This window comes from Myotis daubentonii, chromosome 1 (genome assembly GCF_963259705.1).
Source record: "Myotis daubentonii chromosome 1, mMyoDau2.1, whole genome shotgun sequence".
In the NCBI taxonomy this organism is placed as follows: Eukaryota; Metazoa; Chordata; class Mammalia; order Chiroptera; family Vespertilionidae; genus Myotis; species Myotis daubentonii.
This window is the reverse complement of record NC_081840.1, coordinates 66,808,648-66,827,908: the sequence shown is the minus strand read 5'-3', so window position 1 is coordinate 66,827,908 and position 19,261 is coordinate 66,808,648. Positions and strand designations below refer to the sequence as shown.

Genomic DNA, 19,261 nt, shown 5'->3' with positions numbered 1-19,261 from the left:
TCAGTTTGGCGTAGTAGAGGGTCGGCTCTTGGACCAAAGGGCTGAGAGTTTGATTCCCGGTCAAGGGCACGTACCTTGGTTGCAGGTTCCCCAACAGGAGGCAATCAATGTATCTGTGCCTCTTGAGTCAATGTTTCTCTCTCTCTCTCTCCCCATCCTCCCTCCCTTCCACCTCTCTCTTCTTCCTCCCTTTCACTCTCTAGAAATCAATGGAAAAAATATCCTCAGTAACAGAGCACCCAAACCTTCGCCAGGGTGGAGCCAGAGAAAGGTGGAGCTCATCCTCAACAGACGAAAATATAAAAATATCCCTGAAACAGAGGGTTACAGTTGATGTTTACTTTCTACAATGAGCTCGTATTATATTTCACATCAAGAAAAATTATTTAAAAGAGCAAACAGAATTAAATTCTTCAATCAAAAGACAGAATGGCTGGCTGGATTTAAAAGAATAAGACCCATCTATATGTTGTCTACAAGAGACTCACTTCAGGTGTAATGACATGCAGACTGAAAGTGAAGGATGGAAAAAGATATTCCATGCAAATGGAAACCGAAAGAAAGCTGGGGTAGCTATACTAATATCAGACAAAACAGACTTTAAGACGAAGACTATAATAACAGACAAAAAAATATAAAAATAAAAAAAGATACAATAAAAGAGTTCAATCCATCAAGAGGATATAACATTTATAAATATTTATGCACCCAACATAGCAGCACCTAAATATATAAAGCCACTATTACAGACCTAAAGGAAGAAATAGACAGCAATGGATTAACAGTAGGAGAGGTCAATACCCCACTTTCATCAAATGGTTAGATCATCCATCCAGACAGAAAAATCAGCAAGGAAACATTGGCCTTAAACAACACATTAGATAAGATGGACTTAATGGACATATATGGAACATTTTACCCAAAGCAACAGAGTACATGTTTTTCTCAAGCACAGGACAGATCATATGTTAGGCCACAAAAGAATCCTTAATAAATTTAAGAAAACTGAAATCCTATCAACCATCTTTTCCAACCACAATGGTATGAAACTAGGTATCAATTACAATAAGAAAACGAAAATTCACAAATATGTGAAGATTAAACAAAATGATACTGAACATGGGTCAAAGCAGAAATCGAGAGAGAAGAAAAAAAATACCTTGAGAAAAATGAAAATAGACACACAACATACCAAAACTTATGGGATGCAGCAAAAGCAGTTATAAGAGGGAAGTTCAGAGCAATAAATTCCTACATTAAGAAACAAGAAAGCTCTCAAACAAACAACTTAACTTTAATCTCACGAAACTAGAAATAGAAAAATAAATGAAGGCCAAAGTTAGTAAAAGTAAGAAAATAATACAGATTAGAGTGGAAATAAATGATGGAAAGACTAAAGGACAATAGAAAAGATCACTGAAACTAAAAGCTGGTTTTCTGAAAAGATAAACAAAATAGACAAATCTTTAGTTAGGTTCACCAAGGGAAAAAAGAGAGAGGAGTCAAATAAATAAAATCAGAAATAAAAGAAGAGATGCTACAACAATGTATTGACTTCAACAATACATTAAAAAGATGAAACACCATGATCAAATGGGATTTATTGCAGGGATGAAAGGGCGGTTCAATATTTGCAAATCAATTAATGTGACACATCACATTAAGAAAATAAAGGATAAAAATCATATGATCATCTCAACAGATGCAGAAAAGCATTTGACAAAATTCAATATCCATTTATGATTTTTTTAAAAAACTTTCAACAGACTGGGTATAAACAGAATGTACCTCAACATAATAAAGGCCATATATGACAAGTCCACAGTTACCATACGTTATGGTGAAAACTGAAAGATTTTCTTCGAAGATCATGAACAAGAAAAGGATGCTCACTCTTACCATTTTTTTAGGCTGTTATTTTTTGTATTGAATTTATGGGGGTTACATTGGTTAATAAAATTATATAAGTTTAAGGTGTAAAATTCTATAATACATCATCTATATATTGTATTGTGTTCATCACCTCGTTATGTCTCTTTTCATCACCATTTATCCCGTTTATCTTCTCCTGACTCCCTTATTCTCACCACTTTTATTCAATACTAGTGTCCCAGTGCACAGATTTGTGCACATTGAAAGGAAATTAGAAGAAATATTTTAATATTGCTATTCACCCTTTCTCTATAATAGAAGTGTCAACCAAATTCATGATCGACAATGACAGATGGAAACACATGTGTGGGACTGGCGCCAGCAAGAGCTTTATATGTATTGCACATTGTGCAAGTCAACTTAGCCTTTTATATCTGTAACTAGAGGCCCGGTGCACAAAAATTTGTGCACTCGGGGGGGATGGGGGGTCCCTCAGCCCGGCCTGTGCCCTCTCGCAGTCTGGGACCCCTCGGGAGATAACGACCTGCTGGCTTAGGCCTGCTCCCGGGTGGCAGAGGGCAGGCCCAATCCCTAGGTGCAGCCTCTGGTTGGGCTCAGAGCAGGGCTGATTGGGGAGTTGGGGCACTGCCCCCGGTCACACTCAAGGCAGGGTCGATGAGCAGGTTGTGGCGCCACGCCCTGTCACGCACAGAGCAGGGCCAATCGGGGTTGGGGCGCTGCCCCCTGTCACTCACAGAGCAGGGCCCATCAGGGGGGTTGGGGCTCCGTACCCTGTCACACACAGAGCAGGGCCGATCAGGGGGTTGGGGAGCTCCCCGCTGTCACTCACAGAGTAGGGCCAATAGGGGAGTTGGGGCACTGCCCCCTGTCATACACAGAGCAGGGCAGATCAGGTGGTTGGGGCGCCGCACCCTGTCACACTCAGGGCAGGGCCAAAGGGGAGGTTATGGCTCTACCCCGTCACACACAGAGCAGGGCCCGTGGGGGGTGGGGGTGGGTTGGGGCGCCGCACCCTGTCACACACAGAGCAGGGCCGATCAGGGGGTTGGGACACCGCAGCCTGTCACACACAGAGCCGCAGGGCAATCAGGGGTTTGGGCGCTGCCCCCTGTCACACTGATCCCGGTTCTGGGAGGCATATTACCCTTTTACTATATAGGATAGAGGCCTGGTGCACGGGGGGGTGGGGGGGGGCGGCTGGTTTGCCCTGAAGGGTGTCCTGGATCAGGGTGGGGGTCCCCACTGGGGTGCCTGGCCAGCCTGGGTGAGGGGCTGAGGGCTGTTTTCAGGCTGGCGGGTGACTGAAGCTCCCAACCGCTCCTTTTTTTTTTTCTTTTTTTTAATTCTGGGTCAGCTTTAGCTCTGAGGCTCCAGCTCTTAGGCCTCCGCTGCTGAAAGCAGGTTTTTGCCTTTGTTTACCTTCTGTATTTGAAACAATGTTCGATCCTGCTGGCTGAAGCCCGGCGGATTAAAGCAGGTTTCTGGGGTTTTGTTTAGCTTCTATATTTGTAACATAGTTGCTTAGAGTTGCAGCTCAGAGGCCGGCAGCGGCAGGCGGGGAACGTTGGAGTCCTTCATCACTGAAGCAAGAAAGCCTCATGTTTGCTTTAAGCTGCCTGACTGCCGGCTGCCATCTTGGCTGGCAGTTAATTTGCATATCGCCCTGATTAGCCAATGGGAAGGGTAGCGGTCGTACACTAATTACCACGTTTCTCTTTTATTAGATAGGATAATAAAAGGGTAATATGCTAATTAGACCAGACAGCTGAATGACCTTCCGGACATCATTCTGGACGTCCTTCCAGACGAAGCCACCATGGCGGGGGCTGAGGCAGAGGCAGTTAGGGGTGATCAGGCAGGCAGGTGAGTGGTTAGGGGTGATCAGGCAGGCAGGCGAGTGGTTAGGGGTGATCAGGCAGGCAGGCGAGTGGTTAGGGGTGATCAGGCAGGCAGGCGAGCAGTTAGGGGTGATCAGGCAGGCAGGCGAGTGGTTAGGGGTGATCAGGCAGGCAGGGAGTAGTTAGGGGCAATGAGGCAGGCAGGCAGAGTGGTTAGGGGCACTCAGGCAGGCCGGCAGAGGTGGTTAGGGGCAATGAGGCAGGCAGGCAGGCAGAGGTGGTTAGGGGCAATGAGGCAGGCAGGCAAGTGAGTGGTTAGGGGCAATCAGGCAGGCAGGCGAGCAGTTAGGGGCGATCAGGCAGGCAGGCGAGCGGTTACGGGTGATCATGCAGGCAGGGAGTGGTCAGGGGCAATGAGGCAGGCAGGCAGAGTGGTTAGGGGCACTCAGGCAGGCAGGCAGAGGTGGTTAGGGGCAATGAGGCAGGCAGGCAAGTGAGTGGTTAGGGGTGATCAGGCAGGCAGGCGAGCAGTTAGGTGCAATCAGCACACAGGTGAGCAGGATCGGGCCTAAACTGGCAGCTGGACATCCCCCGAGGGGTCCTGGATTGCAAGAGGGTGCAGGCTGGGCTGTGGGACCCCGCCCCCCCATACACGAATTTCATTCACCAGCCCTCTGGTATATAAATAAACTTGCTAAATCAGACCTGCTTCTGACTTAAACTTTTTCCAGCCCAGTGAAGCATCCCAACTTCTCTTTCAGGTAATTGTCAGCAACACAGCAGTAAATATCAACACGAAGCAGATTATTATTGTAGATCATGCAGGGAGAACAAAGGGTAAAATATTTAACTGTAGCAGTGTTTAACTATATTCTGTGCAGTGAGAAAACCTGAAGTAATTTTCAAGTTCCACCATTTCTTATTTCTTTTCAGTGGGGTCAAGTTTCTAAACTTTCTAAATCTCTGTTGTCTTGTTAATGAAAAGAAAATAGGATTCTACCAAGTCTCCTATGTACCTACTCCAGGACTTCTGTGAGGATCAAATGAGATGAGGCACGGGAAAACGCTTCACAAACATTTGGTTGAACTGTAAAATGTTTGCACCTGGCTATAAAGCAAGTCATGTCCTGGGCTGCAGAAACTCCAAGGAGGCTAGTCGCTAGGGAGAGGAAGCCGGGCATTGCTGTGTGATGTCATTACCCAGTGCCCACAGTGACCATTTCCAGGTGGGGCTGGGCTGTGGACCACATTTTGCGCTATGAGGTCTTGGCAATTTTGGCTGCGATTTGGTCGAGTGTCACTCTGGGGTGGTGGCTGGGCCTGTGTCCCACTTGGGGGAAGCTGAGTGTTGGTTTGTCAGTGCCAGGTCCGTGTTGCCGTTTCTTTTTAAACGGCCAGTGTCCGTCATGGCAGATCCTGCGTTGAGCATCTGCCCCTTGGTGGTCAGTGCACGTCATAGCTACCAGCCAGAGGAAAGAACGGACACTTAGCCTTTTATTTATATAGATAATATTGGAAGTTCTAGCCAGAGCAATTAGGCAACAACAACAACAAAAAAACAAAAAAAAGAAAGAAAGACATCCAAATCAGCAAGAAAGAAGTAAATTTGTCACTATTTGCAGATGACATATACAGTAGGTCACTTCGGAGATCCATTCCCACGGCGCAACGTAACGTGTAAGTCGGAACCCACTGCATGAGCACCTACATCACTCACATGGAGCACATACACAGCAGTAATGAAGTGAAACAGTAAAAAAAAATTTAAAAGAAAGATAACAATTTCTGACCTTGTGGTAAATAAATAATAAAAAACATAAAGCACATATGTACATACGTCGAAATGACGGAACTTTTTTAAATAAATAAATGGGAGATGGTGACGTAACCACGAAACGACGTACATCGAGTCCAATGTAACTCGAGGACTGTCTGTATATATCTGAAAAAAAAAAGTTGAAAACACTAACTCAAAAAGATATATACACCCCTATGTTCACTGCAGCATCCTATCTAATAAAAGAGAAACATGGTAATTGGCGTACGATGATACCCTTTTCATTGGCTAATCAGCGAGATATGCAAATTAACTGTCAGCCAAGATGGCGGCCGGCAGCCAGGCAGCTTGAAACTAACATGAGGCTTGCTTGCCTCAGTGACGGAGGAAACCAACGATCCCGCCTGCAGCTGCCTCTGAGCTGGCAGTTTAAGAAACTCTGTAACAAATACGCCCAACTTCAGCCAGCAGATTCGCAACATTGTAAGCAAAGGCCAGAAACCTACTTTCAGCCGGAGGCCTAAGAGCTGGAGCCAAGCCTCAAGCTAAAGCTGGCCCAGAATTTAAAAAAAAAAAAAGGAAAAAAGGAGCGTTTGGGAGTTCAGTCACCCCCAGCCTGAAAACAGCCCTCAGCCCCTCACCCAGACTGGCCAGGCACCCCAGTGGGGACCCCCACCCTGATCCAGGACACCCTTCAGGGCAAACCAGCCAGCACCCACCCATGCACCAGGCCTCTACCCTATATAGTAAAAGGGTAATATGCCTCCCGGCACCGGGATCAGCGGAGCCGCGAGGCCTCCCGGCACTGGAATCAGCATGACAGGGGGCAGCACCCAAACCCCCTGATCGCCCTGCGGCTCTGTGTGTGACAGGGGGCGGGGCCCCAACCCCCTGAGCAGCCCTGCTCTGTGCCTGATAGGGGGGAGCTCCCCCCCCCCCCCACAGGCCCTGCTCTGTGTGTGACGGGGTAGAGCCATAACCTCCCCCTCGGCCCTGCCCTGAGTGTGAGAGTGGCGGCGCCCCAACCCCCTGATCCGCCCTCCTCTGTGGGTGATAGAGGGCAGCACCCCAACCCCCTGATGGGCCCTGCTCTGTGCGTGACAGGGTACAGAGCCCCAACCCCCCTGATGGGCCCTGCTCTGTGTGTGACAGGGGGTTGCTCCACAACCTCCCCATCGACCCTGCCTTGAGTGTGACAGGGGGCGGCGCCCCAACTCCCCAATCAGCCCTGCTCTGAGCCCGACCAGGGGCTGCACCTAGGGATTGGGCCTGCCCTCTGCCACCCGGGAGCAGGCCTAAGCCAGCAGGTCGTTATCTCCCGAGGGGTCCCAGACTGCTAGAGGGCACAGGCCAGGCTGAGGGACCCCCCCCCCCGAGTGCACAAATTTTTGTGCACCGGGCCTCTAGTTATTTATAATAGCCAAGACACAGAAGTAACCTAAGTGTCCATTGATGGGTGAACGAATAAAGAAAATGTGGTATATACATACAATGGAATATTATTCAGCCACAAAAAAGATTAAAATCTTGCCGTATGTGATAACATAGACGGAGCTTGAGGGCATTATGCTAAGTGAAATAAGTCAGACAGAAAAGGACAAATACATATGATTTCACATATATGTGAAATTAAAAAACAAAACAAAAAACAACCGAAACTCATAGGTACACAGAACAGACTGGTGGTCACCAGGGGTGGTGGGTCAGGGGTGGGCAAAATAGGTGAAGGGGATCAAAAGGTAGAAAACTTCAGTTATAAAATAAATAAGTCCTAGGGATGTAATGTATAGCACAGTGACTAGAGTTAAAAATACTATACTGCAGCCCTATCCGTTTGGCTCAGTGGCTAGAGCATTGACCGGTGGGCTGAAGGGTCCTGGGTTCAATTCTGGTCAAGGGCACGCACGTATTTCAGTTGCAAGCTCCCCCGGTCCTGGGAGCGGGGGGAGGCATGCAGGAGGCAACCAATCGATGTGTCTCTCTAACATCGGTGCTTGTCTCTCCCTCCCACTCTCTCTTAAAATCAATGGGAAAAAATATCCTAAAGTGAGGATTTAAAAAAAAAAAATACTATACTGTATATTTGAAAGTTGCTAAGAAAATAGATCTTAAAAGTTCTCATCCCAAGGAAAAAAAAAATTTAACTGTTGGTGATGAATGTTAACTAGACTTATTACGATGATCGTTTTGCAGTATATACATATGTCAAATCATGCTGTACACCTAAAACCAATATAATAGTATATGTCAATTATATTTCAATAAAAAAACATAGGCATGTTTAGCTTCTTTCTACTGTTCCAAGCTAGGAGGGAAGGAAGGAAGGAAGGAAGGAAGGAAGGAAGGAAGGAAGGAAGGAAGGAAGGAAGGAAGGAAGGAAGGAAGGAAGGGAAGGAAGGCAAAAGAAAAAGGAAGGAAGAAAAAGGGAAGGAGGGAGTGAGGGAAGGAAGGAAGGAGGGAAAGAAAGGAAGTTCTGGAGCCTAACGGATGTATTTTCAAATTTTGAGTTTTCCACATACAACTAGCATGATCTAGGGCAGTGATGGGGAACCTGTGACACATGTGTCAGAGGTGACACGCGAACTCATTTTTTTGGTTGATTTTTCTTTGTTAAATGGCATTTAAATATATAAAATAAATATCAAAAATATAAGTCTTTGTTTTACTATGGTGCAAATATCAAAAAATTTCTATATGTGACACGGCACCAGAGTTAAGTTAGGGTCTTTCAAATGCTGACAGGCCGAGCTCAAAAGGTTCGCCATCACTGATCGGGCAAATTACTGAATCTCACTCATCCTTAGGTTCTTCAACTACAAAGTGAGGAAAGTATTCCCTCCCATAGAGACTGTTGTGAGGATTATATAATTCATGTAAAGTACCTGACAAAAACTAGGCACTCAATATAAGTTCCAAAACTCTCGCTTATCCATTCCTGGGAGGGAGGTAATTGTAACACCAGCCCTGTATGATGCCAACCTGACAGTAACTCCAAGGATGGATGTCGGTCCACAGTGGGCCCGGTCAGCCCAATTTGAATTCTTGAGGTGGACAGGACTGTTTTCAAGTCTGCTGGAGGGCAGTTCTAAAATTCAGTCCTTGGTTAGCCCCCAGGGGCTCTGAGATACTCTCATTCAAAGGGTGGAGGTGTCCTGAGATCTCCCAGAGACTGTGAACCAAAACCCAGCTGGCCTAAGTGCGCTGGTCAAGTGTGTCTGTCCTGATTAACTAGTTATTACTATCTTTAGCTGCTAAGCCTGCTCTGGGTGGGGCTCATTCCTAGGTTTTAGCCTGGAAGGTCAGTTTTGACTTTGAACCAGTTTGACCTAGAGTTTGGTGTTTTGTATTACAAACTGGATTCCCAGCTTTGCCCAGCCCTCCTGAAGTGACTGCTGCCTGAAGAATTTCTCATCATGTAAACACAACTCTCCTAAAACAGGCCTTTGAAAAAGCTCCCAGAGTCAATATTGTTTATTATGAAACTAGAGGTGCTATGGAATAAACATAGGGGCCCAGTGCACGAATTTGTACACCTTGAACTGTGGGCCGCAAGGCTGTGGTGGGCACAGGGGTAGGTCTTGGCCCATCCTCTGCGACCCCGCCCGGCCCCTCCCGCCGTGGACCTGGGTCCCCTGTCTGCTGGCAGCCCCGCTCCTGCCGCCGCTCCCACATGCTAATGGTGCCGGCCCCCTCACACCTGCTGATGGCACAGAGCGATTGGGGCTGGCGCTGTCAGTGGGTGCAGGAGGCGGTTGCTGCCCCCGTTGCCCCTCAGGAGCAGAGGGAGGTGGAAAAGCCCTCAAGGGGCAAGCGGGGCCGGCAGCCGCTCCAACCTGCTAATGGCGCCAAGCGATCGGGGCCAGCACCGGGCGCTGGCAGCAGGTGTGAGCAGCAGCTCCGGCGGCAGCAGTGGGTGTGAGTGCTGAGCGGGACCGTGGCACGTGGGAGCAAAGAATGTTCAGTAATCACCAGAGGCTCCCCCGATGACAGCGACTGGAGCCCCGCCTTGGTCTGGCGCCCCCGCTCACCTGCTCCACCATCCCGCCCTGGCCAACGCCCGCAATATTCCGCACTCCGCCGCCTGCTGCTGACACCTGCCATGTTCCATGCGTGCCCCCTGGTGGTCAGTGCATGTCAGAGCAACCGTTGTTCGGTTGTTCTGCTGTTCAGTCTATTTGCATATTAGGGTTTTATATAGAGATGGAATTTATGGAATTGGCGTGGAAGAAACAATTGGACACTCTGAGGTTACAGGAAAAGCCTTTATTCAAAGCAGCATTGCTGGTTCAGGGACTCTAAGATCCAGATCCTGAACCCCTTAGACAATGAGATTTTCTCTTTATATATTTTTGAGTTTCTTTGTTTCCTAACTACCAAGCTTCTGTAGTGGACTTTCACAGACCACCCCTTCCCTCCCCCCCCCCCACCTAGAGAGTCAGTTAGAATGGTTAACTCAGATTGTATCTAATGTCCATCCTGGACGGCGCCAGTGATGTCCCTCTAGTTAAGCTGTTACATCCTTGGTTTATGGCCCCTTGTAAACCGGAAGTATTTAGGTAAATAGCTCTTGCAAGACCAGATAATTAAGAAAGGGGCAGTGACTTCAGGAATGTGCATTAGGGACATTGATTAACTTAGGTACAGAGTCCAGTCTCCTACATTCTTCCACAAATGGAGTTATTGGCCAGCAAGAGGGTGCAGTAGAAATCAGGTTACTGGAACAAATTCAGATTGCTAGCCCCAAAAATGTCTTATGCTGCCCATCAGAGGCCTGGTGCACGAAATTCATGCACTCGGGGGAGTCCCTCAGCCCAGTCTGCGCCCTCTTGCAGTCTGGGAGCCCTAGGGGGATGTCCGACTGATGGCTTAGGCCCGCTCCCCCAAGCGAGCCTAAGCCGTCAGTCGGACATGCTTAGCACTGCCACGGAGGCGGGAGAGGCTTCAGGCACTGCCACTGTGCTCACCAGCCATGAGTCCGGCTCAGGGCTTCTGGCTGAGTGGCGTTCCCCCTGTGGGAGCGCACTGATCACCAGGAGACAGCTCCGGCATTGAGCATCTGCCCCCTGGTGATCAGTGTACGTCACAGAGACTGGCTGTTTGGTCGACTTGCATATTACCCTTTTATTATAATAGACTAGTGGTCCGGGCACGAATTTCTGGGTGGTGGTGTCCCTCAGCCAGGCCTGCACCCTCTCCAATTTGGGACCCCTCAGGGGAAGTCCAATTGCGGGGCAGTCAGACATCCCTCTCACAATCTGGGACCGCTGGCTCCTAACCACTCACCTTCCTGCCTGCCTGATCACCCCTAACCACTCTGCCTGCCAGCTGGCTCGCCCCCAACTGCCCCCTACCTGCCAGCCTGCTCACCTCCAACTTGCCCCTCCTTCCGGCCTGCTTGTCCCCAACTGCCCCACCCTGCCGGCCTGCTTGCCCCCAACTGTCCCCCCTTGCTGGCCTGATTGTCCCCAACTGCCCCCCTGCTGGCCTGCTTGACCCCAACTTCCCCCCCACCAGCCTGCTCGTCCCCAACCACCTCTGCCTCGGCCCCGCAACCATAGCTTTGTCCGTGAGGACATCCGAAAAGTCTCACGGTCTAATTAGCATATTACCCTTTTATTAGTATAGATAAGCCTACCTTATGAGCAACTCAAGAAACTAGATTCAGGGCAAAAGAATGCAACAATATTTTTCTGAACTCTGAACTCTGATAAAGCTGGGAAGGAAAAGGAACGTTCAGAAGAACAAAGAAATAGAGGGACCTGGTGTGGAATGATGTGGGATAAGGACAGAACTGCCTATTCCAGGCATCGGGGTTTAGTGGCTCCTCTATGAAACTGGGTTTTGCAGGTGCTGGGATCTCTTAGGCAGGGTTGAAGTAGCCACAGGAAGCTGCCAAAGGCTACTGCATTGTCTTAACACTTGCAGTTTCCTTCTTTACCTCTAGGTTTCCCCTAAGTCCTCTGGTCTCCTTAACACTAGGAAACATTCATTTGCATTTCCTGAGGCCTCAAAGGGAGGGGCTGGGTGACAGGTGAGAGACTTCCCACCCAATGCCTCCTGACCAGACCAAGGCTTTTCAGGGAACGAGGCTGTCTCCAAGGCCCAGTCCAGGGCGACAAAGATCTCAGATGAACGTAAGCTCTATGAGGACTTTAAAGTCCACTTTGCAGAAGTGTGTGTGGCCTTTCCCCTGATGTCTTTCTAAAATGTTACTGCCTACCCCTCCCCGTCTCCATCCTGGGACATACTTGAGTTTAATCTGTCTTTCATGTCTCAGGATCATCATCCAAAACATAAACTACTGAACAGTAACAGCACATTCAGACGCTACTGAGGGCAGAGTCAGGCTTTTCCTATGCGTAGGTGGTAATGATCTTAAATTCGACTCTTTTTAAAAAAAATATATTTTATTGATTTTTTTACAGAGAGGAAGGGAGAGGGACTGAGAGCCAGAAACATCGATGAGAGAGAAACATCGACCAGCTGCCTCCTGCACACCCCCCACTGAGGATGCACCCACAACCAAGGTACATGCCCCTGACCGGAATCGAACCCAGGACCTTTCAGTCCACAGGCCGACGCTCCATCCACTGAGCCAAACCGGTTACAGCGATTCGACTCTTTTTATAGTTTTTCTTTCTCTTCCCTAATCAGCCTCTACTAGACTATGCCAGATGCCAGCACTTCCCTGGAATCTGCAGATTTTTTCTGGTATGGTCTGGAGAAACATACAACTTGGTCATAATTGTACCTCATAGGAGAGCATATAGGTATAAGAAATTATGGGGGTTCCCCTTATTTTTTTAAAAAATATATTTTATTGATTTTTTACAGAGAGGAAGGGAGAGAGATAGAGAGTTAGAAACATCGATGAGAGAAAAACATCGATTAGCTGCCTCTTGCACATCTCCTACTGGGGATGTGCCCGCAATCCAGGTACATGCCCTTGACCGGAATCGAACCTGGGACCTTTCAGTCCTCAGGCCGACGCTCTATCCACTGAGCCAAACCGGTTTCGGCGGGGGGTTCCCCTTATAAAGGGAATGCACTTTAGGGGGCAGGGCCCAGAACAGTGCACTGAACACCACCTGGCACTTAGTGGGCACACAATAAATACCTATTGAACGAAAGGGGGAAACATTCATTTGTTCTCAACCAAAACACAATTAGAAAGCCTCCACTATGTCGATTAGTTCAGGCCCACTGAGGAGTAGAAGGAAGTGGGTGCTGCCCCGGCCCCAGGAGACCTTACCACTTTTTCACAATTTCCCCTTCTACCTAACACCTCCTCTTGAGAAATCACGTCTGGAAAAGGGAAGAAATCACTACAGCAGACTGCCAGAACCACTGTGAGAACTAAAATGTCATCTCCCCAGAGCCCACATTACAGAGGAGAAGAATGAGTCACGAATTAACAGCCACCCAGCCCTTCCTGGAGTCTTCATAACTGGTTCCACCACTTGCAGCAACCTGAGCCCAGAGCAGGAGAGGGGACGGGGAACAGGGCTCCTGTCATCTCCAATAGGCTTTGAGCTGGGGCCTCTGACAATCCACCTGCCTACAGTTTCACCTCTTTAGGGAAATGAACTGATTTACCCAAAAAAGCAAGGCACTAAGGGGTCCAATAAACATAAAATAGCCATAATTAACTTAAAAGAAAGGTGCCCTACAAAGAGGGGATCATTGTTTTTTAAAAGGCTACAGCCGTTTCTTATAATAAAACTTGGAGCCAGGTAAGGAAGTGGTACAAGTAATTGGGCCCAGTTCTCAAAAGCCAGACTCAAACGGGAGTCAGATATGGAGATTTAGAGACAGGACTCAGATGAGGAGAACACAGGGAGGCCACTCAGTGTGACCACAGGCACTGAATGAACAAACCACCTCAGTGAATCAGCTGGAAAGACTGGGTTCCAGGAATGGGACCCAGTAATCAAAGCCCAGCAGTGATTTCTCCCCAAGCCTGGGAGAGGCAGACAGCCCCAGGAATACAGAGGTGGTGTGACTGCCTGAGGCCAGAAGCAGGAAGTAAACCACAGAGTTCTGGGCATTTATCTAGAAGTCTGCTCTGCCTAAAAGATTGATCCCTTTCATTCCTTATAGCTATGGCCCACGCTCTACCGAGAAATTCCTAAACGTCTGGTCACTACAGAAACTATGGACTGCTCATTAGCTTCAGTGCAAGCAAGGTACCAGCCAACCCCCAGACCAGCACCCTCAGCTCAACACTCCCAAAATGTGGGCCTGCTGGTGGTACCAGGATGATTCTGGGGGGACCTGGACCTCACACCATCTCCCTCAGGTTGCTACCATACCCATCGTCAGACTCGGTGTAGTGACCTATGCAGCCTGCACCGACTGGGACCATGTACCGGATCTGGCTCGCTTCTCTCCAATTGTTGCCCCACGCACCCTTTGGGATCTGGATCCTCAGCCCATCTCTGAGGTCACTCTTCAGCTCCTCCCATGTCTCAGGTCCTCACCTCTGGGTTCCTCCTTCCCTTAGCCCTCCCAGCACTCTCTCCTGGGCCTCAATATCTGCCCTGCCCTCCTTCTCAGCCCCACTTCCCCAAATGAGCAATTCACCTGGAGCCCAGTCTATTGCCATTCTCTTCCTCCTCCTTCTCCTCCTCCAGTTTCTCTTCCCCCTCCCCTTCTTCAGATACCCGCTTCTCTCAGGCCCCGCCTATACTCTCCCACCCTTACCCTAAGTACCCCTATATCAGGCTCAGACACCAAAATCCTTGCCCACCTTCTTATCTCAGGTTAGAGATTCTCACCCCTCAGGTCTATCAGATATCCTGGGTCTGGCTGCCCCTCACCTCTCCCGGCTGCCTGCTCTCACCCTCAACTCCTGGAGACCTGGATCTCCAGTCTCCACCCTCTCCGGAGCGTACAACTCCTGCTCTCTGGGCCCTGATACTTCCTACATCTCATTCATTTCTTTTTTTCCTTTAATGCACCAGTTTCCTTTATAAACAAATCTATATTAGTAAAAAGCAGTGAGCCAACTTAAAGAAAAACAATATTAATTAAATAACAGTACTCAGAAACAGCAAAAATAGAGAAGCAGCTATGCGAATGGAGAATACTTTTAGTACTGACTCAGTTGAAATAGAAACTCTGCTGTGATAGTTTTAATGCAAATTTTGACACATATTCATCCAACTTTCCAGACCAGTTCAATACCTGTTGGGGTCAGCCAGACTGGGCAGCTTTATTTAGTCAAATCTCCATCCGTGTCACTGTTGGGAGTCCCAAGGCCCTCTGAGGCCCACAAACGGGTCTTTTATTGCCCTAACTGCTCCTGAAGTGTGGGTCATGGAAAAAGTTCTGAGAGAGGAGAAAATTCGGGTTTGGGCAGGTGCTCTGCATTTACTAGCCACCCTACGCTGGGCAAATCCATTAAACTCTTCATCTTCTCACCTATAAATTGGAGCTAATGGTCATTGCCTACCTCACAGGCTTGTTTTGGAGATCACATCAAATGAGATTAATTTATGTGAAAGCAATTTGGTATCATATAAATGAGAGGTATTATCTTGAATGCTAATGAAGAGCTTACAAACAAATGAATCATTCCATTTGATTTAACAGGCAGCCAAGTAACTTCAAAAACCCAGAGCTTCAGCCAGACAATTAAACCCAGGAGTGAGTTAACCATCCAGGCCCCTGGTGAACAAACAACCCTCATCAAGTGAAACCAGGCTCGGTGCCCAACCTCAAGGACTCAGTGGCTCTTCTGGTCAGAGGCTCCTCTCAGAGACAGTGACCAAGTCAGTAACCTCAAATGCAGAAATGGCCCCAGATGCCCACAGAATCAGGTCCAACCACACTAGAACCTAGAGGTCCAAAGACACCACATTTTTCAGATTCGTCTCCTGCCATATCCTTAAAGAACCTAAGCAATGCCCCATTCCTTGTCATGGCAAGTACTTTTATTTCTACGTCTTCATGCTCATGCTGTTCCTTCAAGCCCCTGTCTGTCCTCAAAAACTCAACTCTTCTTAAATCTGTAAGAAACAATGTCAGTGGGTCATATTCTCAGGTATAACAGGAATACGTCGTTTAAGGAAAGGTATTAGCTAGCATACAGGTAAAACAGCCTTTTTCTTAAAGCAGTAATAAAATATAACCCCCCCACCAAATGTCAATATTAAGTTTCCATGGTAGTTTTCCTGGTAAATACACTTAAAATTTGAGTCTTCGAAAAGTTGATCAAAATGCATTTCAAGCTGGCTTCACCAAGTAATACCTGCCAAGATACAGTGAGTTTGAAGCCTTCGAAGGGCTTCAAATGAAAGGCGAGGCTGCTATGGACAGGAGAGAAATTCACGTGTCAGCTGCAGAGAAGTGGAGAGAATATTAAACTGGGGCTCCAGTCTGGCCTGACGCTCACTCACTGGGTGACCTCTGGCAAGTTCCATAACCTCTCTGGACCTTCATCCTCGTGTCTATAAAATAAAGAGAGTAAAGGATCCCTTTTAACCCTGCTGTGATATAGTCTTTTCTCTCCTCAAGGCCTTGCACAAACACACCTCCTGAAGGATATCTTCCCTGATCCTGCAAATCATATGAGCAGTGTCTTTCTTTTTATTCCTACATTTTCCTTATATACTTTCATTGAACCTCCTGCACTCTACCTCATACTTCATTGCTTACTATATTGTGTGAGCTGTCAGAAAGCAGAAGTAATGTCTTATTCAACCCTACAAGACCGTACTTGTTCATGGTGACATGCTCCATTCATTTGTAGATTTGAACTGAACAGTTGACCCTGCTGATTCTCAACTTAGTTCTGATTCCCCACCTCCTTTCTACCCTGACCACTGCCTCAGACAAGAATCACTGGTGTAGTGTTGGGTGAATCAGCACTGATCTGTCAGGACTGGAATGAGTGAGAGGGGCAAGGGGTAGAGTACAACTCAGACATGAGCTGTGGGCAGCATGTATTTGACTTTAGCACTCACAGTGTAAGGAAGGTGGAAAACAATGATAACAGCAAGAGCTAACTTGTAGTAGGCATGTACCCTGCACCAGGCCCTGTGCTAAGTGCTTTACCTGGACCAAGGTTCACAACAATGCTGGCAAGGAGGAACTGCCATCATTCCCATTTTGCAGATGGGACAGCCAAGGCACACAGAGGTTAAATATTTGCTCAACAGTCTGGTTATGATCAGCAGCATGATTCCTATAATCAAAACCAGTAGTCTTACCATTCACAAAGGAAAAATTACAGCCACCACACACAAGATGACTGTTGTGATGTGAGTAGGTATAGAGAAGATAATAGGGGATACGGTGGGTCACAGGGAATAGGCAGAGGGTGTGGGAGATACGATAAGGATGAAAGAAGTCCTATGACAGGATCAGGTGTTGGTTACTGCAGTGGCTTTAAAAATTTTGATGGTCACAGGGATTATGGACCCAGACCAAGTGCTTATTAAGAATTTGATTCAGATAACAAACACAATCTTTGGGCAAGGACTTGGGGAGGGTGTATCTACAGATCAAGTAGGGAAGTTCTTTAAATGAATAGGAATTATCAAGACAAAAAAGAACTGAATGGATGATAAATCTGTACACAGACAAGGAAACAGGGAAGCCAAAAGGGGAGACAACAGAGTATTTGATAACTCTCAGCTAAGGCAGCCATTAACTGGTTTGATGGAAGAGAATTCCATGGTCACATCATTAAAGTGTCCTTTGCCACCAGAAGACCTGAATTAATTAATTAATTAATTAATTAATATATTTTATTGATTTTTTACAGAGAGAAAGGGAGAGGGATAGAGAGTTAGAAACATTGATGAGAGAGAAACATCAATCAGCTGCCTCCTGCACACCTCCTACTGGGGATGTGCCCGCAACCAAGGTACATGCCCTTGACCAGAATCAAACCTGGGACCTTTCAGTTCGCAGGCCGACGCTCTATCCACTGAGCCAAACCGGTTAGGGCAGAAGACCTGAATTTATGAGAGAAAGTAGAAGTGGAAGTGGGTGGCAAGGCCATGGGGGATATAGAGGTCATGGAGACTTTCAGGGAGAGGTGGAGACTCCAAAAGTGGGGACTGGGTTTGCCCTAATCAGTCATGTGGAAATATGAACTTTGTTTGAAGAAATTCCTGCAATCAGTGCAATGAGCCCAGACCAGAAGATGCTTGTCCCTCAGGAGATTTCTGGGGAAGAGGCTAAGGTGGAGAGAGAGGCTATAGAGGTTTTGGGGGCTGAGGTAGAGATCGAGGCAGCTATGGTGGAGAGAGAAGTGATTATGATGGGGACAGAGGAGGTGGTTATGGAGATCAAGGAAGCTATGGTGGGGACCGAGAAGCCATGGTGAAGACTGAAGTGGGAGTGGCTATGGTGGAGACAGGAGTAATGAAAGCTATGGAAGAGACCAAGGTGGCTATGGAGGCAAAATGAGAGGAAGAAATGACTACAGAAATGATCAGCGCAACTGACCATACTGACTGTTTTGAATGTTCCTTTGTCTCTGACAAGATCCATAGTGAAATTGCCCGAGTTTTGCTTGCTTCTTTCATCTTGCCTCTTCTTGGGAAATGAAATGAAGTGGCATTTGAAATTTTATTTGGAGGGGAGGGCTGGGACAGTTTTTCTTTTAGTAATGTCCATTGAAATTTCCTTCTTTAATTTCCAACTTTCTCCTTCCCAACACTTGAAGCTAAGTATGTTGTAAAATAGTGCCAAAATGGAGCCCTAGACGGTTTGGCTCAGAGGATAGAGCGTTGGCCTGTGGACTGAAGGGTCCCGGGTTCAATTTCGGTCAAGGGCACATGCCCAGGTTGTGGGCTGATCCTCAAATAGGGGGCTTGCAAGCGGCAGCCAATCAATGATTCTCTCTCATCGATGTTGTTTCTCTCTCTCTCTCTCTCCCACTCTCTTCCTCTCTGAAATCAATAAAAATATATTAAAAAAATATATTGCCAAAATGGAAAGTGTTTTGTAATACTACAATAAATGCTGCTTGTTTTGTGGGGGATATATATATATATATATATATATAATATTTTCCTTTTTCTTTTTTTTTTTTTGCTTAAGGTAACAAACTAGGTAAGTCATGGGATCCATATCCAGGCAATCTGACTCCAAAGTCCACTTTCTTAACTATCACTGGTAGTCAGTACAATGGCTATTATAAAGGCACTAGAGGCCCAATGCACAAAATTTGTGCAAGGGTAGGCCCTCACAGCCCCGGCTGACTCGGCCCTTGTAGCCCTGGCTTCGCCCAGAAGGTCATCCAGAAGGTCATCCAGACAGTCGTTCTGCTGTTCGGCCGTATGGTCAATTTGCACATTATGCTTTTTTATTATTATAGATATTTACAACTGCCAACATTGCTTAGTGCTCTGTATTATGAGTCCCATCCATTCTCAAAACAGTTGATGTACAAAGCAACAATTCCTGGCCTTACTTGTTAAGGTTAGTTATAAACACTGTTATTTTCTACACCACTTCTCTAGGAAATTATCATCTGATTAGAAAACTTCATTTTGTAGAATTATCAACTATGACCCCTGCATTTCAAAATGATGAGCCACAGGAGCAAGAGACAGGGAAAGTGGAAACAGCCAAGCTGGGGTGACCCTACAGGGATATTCTCTTCACATTTGTATCCCTAGCACCATGTGGGATGGACACACGGTAGTCACTTAAAAGTTTGTGGAATCAAATGGTGTTTGTGAGAAATGTTGCTAACCTCCTCTAAAACACTCATGGGGAAAGGAAAAGGAAACCA

At 47.1% G+C, this 19,261-nt stretch overlaps 1 protein-coding gene and 1 pseudogene across 4 annotated transcripts in view; one reads left to right on the top strand and one right to left on the bottom strand.

Moving 5' to 3' along the window:
• Window positions 1-19,261, bottom strand: part of DNAJC17 (DnaJ heat shock protein family (Hsp40) member C17) — a 42,201-nt gene that overhangs the window by 14,035 nt on the left and 8,905 nt on the right. For 2 of the 4 annotated variants that reach the window (XM_059658154.1, XM_059658247.1), the window contains exon 2: window positions 5,569-5,673. The exons of the other annotated variants lie outside the window; for them this stretch is intronic. In XM_059658154.1, the coding sequence (XP_059514137.1) occupies window positions 5,569-5,673 (105 nt within the window). The remainder of the gene's footprint in view (window positions 1-5,568; window positions 5,674-19,261) is intronic. 4 annotated transcript variants of the gene reach the window in all.
• Window positions 16,587-18,482, top strand: LOC132227885 (TATA-binding protein-associated factor 2N-like; annotated as a pseudogene).